Source organism: Hyperolius riggenbachi, chromosome 12, assembly GCF_040937935.1.
Source record: "Hyperolius riggenbachi isolate aHypRig1 chromosome 12, aHypRig1.pri, whole genome shotgun sequence".
Classification (NCBI taxonomy): domain Eukaryota; kingdom Metazoa; phylum Chordata; class Amphibia; order Anura; family Hyperoliidae; genus Hyperolius; species Hyperolius riggenbachi.
In genome coordinates this window covers 137,367,166-137,373,165 of record NC_090657.1, presented here as the reverse complement: position 1 = coordinate 137,373,165, position 6,000 = coordinate 137,367,166, and the positions used below count along the sequence as shown (strand labels likewise).

The 6,000-nt window shown below is 41.2% G+C and overlaps 1 protein-coding gene across 1 annotated transcript in view; it reads right to left on the bottom strand.

The window, feature by feature from the left end:
- Nucleotides 1–2,209: 2,209 nt before the first annotated feature.
- Nucleotides 2,210–6,000, bottom strand: part of ZNF335 (zinc finger protein 335) — a 157,822-nt gene continuing 154,031 nt past the window's right edge. The window contains exons 26-28 of the mRNA XM_068264296.1: nt 5,585–5,650; nt 5,367–5,448; nt 2,210–2,934 (exon numbers count right to left, since the gene is read on the bottom strand). Coding sequence (XP_068120397.1) covers nt 2,834–2,934; nt 5,367–5,448; nt 5,585–5,650 — 249 coding nt within the window. The 3' untranslated portion in view covers nt 2,210–2,833. The remainder of the gene's footprint in view (nt 2,935–5,366; nt 5,449–5,584; nt 5,651–6,000) is intronic.

The window sequence follows — 6,000 nt, the reverse complement described above, 5'->3', positions numbered from 1 at the left end:
AGAGTATAAAAAGCAGAGGCAAATGCCTAGTGACCATCTGCTCTGGGAGTTAGCGCATAGCTAGAGTCGATCTCGACTTCCGGTCGAACAAGCGGCATGCTCCTGCCGACAACTTTGAGACCTTCAAGTTGGTAACGTTTTTTTTAATCCCCATTTTTATTTTACGCAAATATCCGTGTGTGTTATCTTTGTAACTTTTATCTTGTAACATTTTTACTTTGTTTTTTGTAATCTTTTTGTATATATTAAGTTCTGCATTGTTCTATGTTTTTCTAGAATATTAAATTATTATTTAATAAGTTTGACTTCTGCCGTACTAAACTAACACTCATAGCCTAGAAGAGACTGAAGTGTAACCGTGTATAAGTTCATGCCTAATTGTACGCTTGAGCAACACTACCGTATGAAATTGTGATTGCATTGTGTGTGGGGGCGTTTGTCCTACGTTGGCCTAAGCGCGCAGCTGACCCAACGTACGAACAACGCCAGTGCGAGTAGCGACAGCAGAGTGGCTAACAGTATCGTTCGGAACGACTGTTAGTGGGTCTTTGCTTCACGACAGTGTAAGATTGCAACTGTGTGTGTGTGTGGGTGCGTGGCGTTCCTGTATTTGGCCTAAGCGCAAAGCTGACCCAAATACGAAAACGCAGATTGCGTATTGAGCACTCGATAGCTGAGTGAACGTGTCTAGCAACGCTAGTGGTGGCAGTGGGAAGTGTTTGAGGGGTTCCAGCCTTGTTTGTAGCTTAAATAAGGCTGTTCCCCGCTTAATCTGGTCAAACCCGCAGTCGGGAACCGTATACGCAGGCGTGCCGCGGGCCGGTTCCTGACAATAAGAGGTGGTGAAAAATAAATTACCTTTAAAAACATCTGATTAAGACACAAGTTATTAGCCACTTTCTGTATCTAAGCTTTTTATTACCATGGGCTGTAATCTTTTCTAAGAATACAATCTGATGCAATTCAAGCAGCATCTTTTGGTCACCTAATTTAAACTTTAAGCCAACTTTTCTTTAGCAGCAGAAGCCTCAATTACTATAAAAAGGTAATATTTGAACATCTTGGATGACAAAGGTGTTTTTTAGTATATTTAGATGTGCGCCTGACTTCAAATTTCACGCAGAAAGTAACACCGTCAGCTGTTTAGAAAGGGCTCAAGTTTAGAGTCATGCAGAGGTGAGCCAGCATCCCACATGGACTTCTGCTTTGGATGGGAATCATATATGTAAGCAGCAGAGTATGCATTTTTTTTTATTAAGGGAGAAAAATGTTTACATGGCCTGAGCTGCCTTTCCCCTATACTACAGCATGTAGTGTGAGCCAAAAAGGAAAAAAAAAAAAGCATTTCTCTGTGCTCAGTCATGTGCTGTCACTTTGAACAACTCAGGATGTTCCAGCCTTTCATAAGTTGTTAGATGACAAACCACTTGGCTCGTAGTCAGCGCACTAATGAACACCTCCCTCCCGATTGGCTGAGCAGAGACGCTGCTGTAGTCCTGACTCAGACACTCCAAGATGCTGATGAAGGGCAGGATGCTTATAACAAAAGCCTGCTGACCTTGATGAGGGGACCAGGTGCAAACTGATGCTTCTCATTTGGTGCACCTTTGCTTTTCCAAATAAATCAAATTCTGAGCTCCGAGGAAAATAGAGGCCGGCATCTGACAAATCAATACAGACACCAGAGACAATCAAAACCTACCCAACTGCAAAGAGAATGAAGTACAGGGCTCCCCTGCTCGCTCCCTCTGGCACAAATAAAGGTCACATATGAAGAATGGGAACATCAGGAGGAGGAAAAAAATTAGATTGCAGACTGTTACACAAGGAGTGTTAATTCTGCCATCTGTAGTTATATACACTGCCTAGTAGGGTGAAAAAAGACATATCTGGCACATGTACATGTGTGTGTGTGTGTGTGTCCAGGGTCCGTCCGTCCGTCCGTCCGTCCGTCCATCCATCCATCCATCTTCAGATGCAAAGAAGGAAGCAATAGGAAGGAAGAGGATTACCTGACCGTGTGATTATCTATGTCCTTGAGGATTAAATACCAAAATCTGCCTTAATCCCTTTTAATCTGATAAGAGAAGAGGGAGCTCAGTCACAGATCAGACACCAGTTTTTACACCAGAAAACGGGAAGATGCTCGCAGATTTGCCCTGCAAAAGGCAGTGTTTTTTGTCATAATACAACAGGCAACTATTCAGTATGTACATACATATACTGTATATTTATATACAATCCCAAATATATAGAGATGAAGAAAAGTTGACTTTGCATACAAAAAAGTATAACATATGTCCTTATTCTTGTCAGAAACCCACTGCACGCAGTTTCCAAGTAAAGTCGAATACCTTCTTCTGCAAAAAGGTATTTCCCTTTAAGGTCAGTTTTCTAAGCCTCTGATTGGGTGGCCCTGGTCAGATGGTATTACAAATGGGAGAGTGGTCTTAAAAAGAGCTGTAAACAATGTACAAAGTCCTGATTTTCATAACTTGTTGATCCACAAGAGATCCGGGGGAAAAAAAATAGCTCACTTGCAATATAGGATTTCTTATAAAAGAAGACAGCTGAGTAATAAGGAGAGTCCTTTCTTCAATTGTTTTATAGCTGCACAATTTCCTTTGACAGACCAAATCTATAAACAAAATTGTCCAACTCCATTTCCAGTTGAGCAGGTCCTACTGAGGTCCAAACAGCAGGTCCACTAACTGGAAGACCTCCAACAGAACTTGTATCCCTCTCCCCATATAAGTTCAAGGTCTGGCAGTCCGTTTGGAGAGCAAAGGGTGATGACATGATAGGTCATCAAGTATCCAAAGAAGCTGTAATGTTATTCTGTAAGAGTGATGACATCATACTGTATTTCCTGCTGAAGAGCTGGTTCTGTTTCTGCAGTGTAAACAGTCTGAGCAATTGCTGCATCCGCTACAGCTGAGAGACAGGAAAAAGGTTTAGTATTATTACCAAGCACAACTATCTTTACAGCAAATATACAGTGTAACCATTGGACTTGTAACCATTCAAGTTATACCCAGTCAATAATGAACATACTGGGATTTATTTTTTTTTTCTGGTTGAACTTGGACGATTTTTTTTTCAAATCAACTATGTAACATAGGAAACAAAGCAGCCCTAAATCTCAAGGATTATACTGTATATATTTTTTTACAGTGTTAGAAGGATATTTACAAGTCCACTTTCAAACCATTCAACTCACACCTCCACTAACCCCCTAAACAAGAGAGGAACAGTACCTTTACAAAGAAAAAACATACATCCACTTTCATTACTCTACAATTCTCGTGGTGATGTGACTGTTGCTTTGCCCGTTCTCCTATACGGCACTGGAGGCAGGGCACAGGATCTCAACCTGGCTATGCAGTACACTTTAGCCTACTGCAGTAACGTATGAAAGGGAGCATGGGTCAGACCCCATCTCCTTTCACACAGCCTTATGGGAGGGAAGGGGCCTGGGATAACTACAATCCATGGGGCCCCCAACAAAAAACTTTCAGAACCCCTCAATGTTTAGTGACCCTCACAGTCTGGGGTTCCATCTTACAAGGGTCATACAACAAGTGTGGACATCATGATCTTCATACCCATAACAAAGATAGCCACAAAACACCTGATCTGAAGGATGGACCCCTTTATCAGAGTGAGTGAAATAGTAGTTGGGCCCCCTTACAGCTCTGGGCCCCCCAGCGGTTGCAAAAGGCTGCTCCCCTCTAGTTACGGTCCTGGACCAACAGTCCTTCAGGAGTGCTGGACCTTGCCAGGCACTACAGGCTGTCTGTCACCCCTATTATCATTGTCTGTAACCTTATTTACTGTCCAGCTCTGGGAAATATGTTGGCGCTATATACTGTATATCCAATAAATAATAATAAAACAGTCAAAGTGACTGGCTTTGGAACAGGCCTTTAGTGCCCCATTTACACTTGCATTGAAAATCTGCATTGCTTTACCCTGTTTTACCGCAAAGTAATGCAAAGGCAATGCAAGGGTCATATGTTTGTGGTTTTGTGCGTTGCGGTGCAATGGGGCGGGGCATCGCACCACAAGCACACACCACAAGTGTAAAACTGGCCTAAAAGTAAATCTTTTTTTCAAATGGGCATAATCAGATTTTATACATAATAAGATGAAATTAGTTTTGTTATGCAGAAAATTTGAACTTTTGTCCACACCCAACTGAACTGACAAAAAAAGATAACATTATTTGTTTTTAAAAGCTAATAAGGCTACTATACACTTTATCCACTTATATTTGGAAAAGTGCAGATAAGTTTACTTTGAAAAAACTGATTATATATATATATATATATATATATATATATATATATATATATATATATATATATATATATATATATATAAAAAGTATCAATGTTACTTTGAGGCCCGATTTCAGAATTCCAGAGAATAAAATTACTATAGCTTTTGAGCGCACGGGTAAGTGGTAAGAATCTATTTTGGAATTTATTGCTGTCCCGTGTCCCTGTCTGAGAGGAATTCTTCAACTTTCTGTCCAGAGAGCAAGTGGGAGGAAAGCTCTTCAATAGTGACTGAAAGTGACAGTTTGTACTGCTGTCCCTCATTACCTTGGGAATACTGGTTTTCACACTAGAGCCACAGTACTCTATAGAGTTCTACAGCGACAGCAATATATCCCCCATTTCCACACCATTTAAGGCCTCTTGCACACTGCACGCGATTCCGATTCAGATTCCGCTTTTTAATCAGTTTTTACATCCGATTCAGATTCCGATTTGCAGTGTGCAGGGAGCAAACTGCAAATCGGAATCTGAATCGGATGTAAAAACTGATTAAAAAGCGGAATCTGAATCGGAATCACTTGCAGTGTGCAAGAGGCCTAAATCTAAGAATTAAAAAATTCTTGGATTTTTTGTGTGTGCAACTCAGTACCAGAATTTGGCCAATCCTAGTAAGTCAGTAAGGCTTCGTCAGCACCCTACCTACACCTGGAACCGGCTATATGTCCATTGCACACATAAAAAGCTTAGATTTTTAATAAAGCAAATAAAAAATGGGAGGAAAAGAACAAAGACCAGTGGGCTTGGAATTGTCTTTTAAAAGGTATGGAGGCTGGCATTCACTGCATCTACCTTAACATGCTGGTGACTGGGCTCAATCGCAGACTGACTGACTGACTAGAATACCTTTTGAGTCACAGCAAAAAGGTAGTCAGAACACCTGATCACCTGATCCGTATGCAGAGATTTAGCAAATATCCTAGAGGATCAGGAATTACAGCCTAGAAACAAGCATCTTGAGAGGGAGGGCAGCAATGACACCCTCTGCTTCTCTCCTGGCATGTTTACTTTGTATATGAAACTAACCTGTAACAGCAGAGTGGGCTGCGGCTTCAAGCTGCTCTTGTGTGAGAAGCTGCTGAGAGGGGGACATGGGCACAAAGTGTATCTGTAGAGGAGACAGAAAAAAACCGTTTACTGCTTTCCCCACTCCATCAATTCAAAAGGAGTTAAATGGGAGTGTCACTACCAAGTATCAAGGCCTCTTCACATTATTCATAAAAACAGAACTGAACAGAATTCACCTGAGGGTCCTGAAGGAACGATCCTCCCGGCTCATACTGAATGTGGGTTATCTGTCCATCTTGAACCTGGAAGGTAAAGGGGACCAGATGACACAAAGCGTATGAGATATGACATTTTGACAAAAAGCCAAAAGCATAACACATATAAAGATGGATATAAAGATGGATATATAGGAGAGAGGATAACACATAAAGCTGGATATATAGGAAAGTGCAGTGATACAGTTAAGCTGGCCACTAACGGTCCAATTTCTAGCGAAAAATCGTTCGAGCGATCAGAAATTCTGATCGGATTGGTTGTAAATATTCTCCATTGGTGGACACAATCGATTATGAACGAGTGAAAAAAATGTCGCCCGAATGAATTTTCGTCGAACGAAAATTTGGATTTTCTTGGTGGTCGTGATAGATAGGAA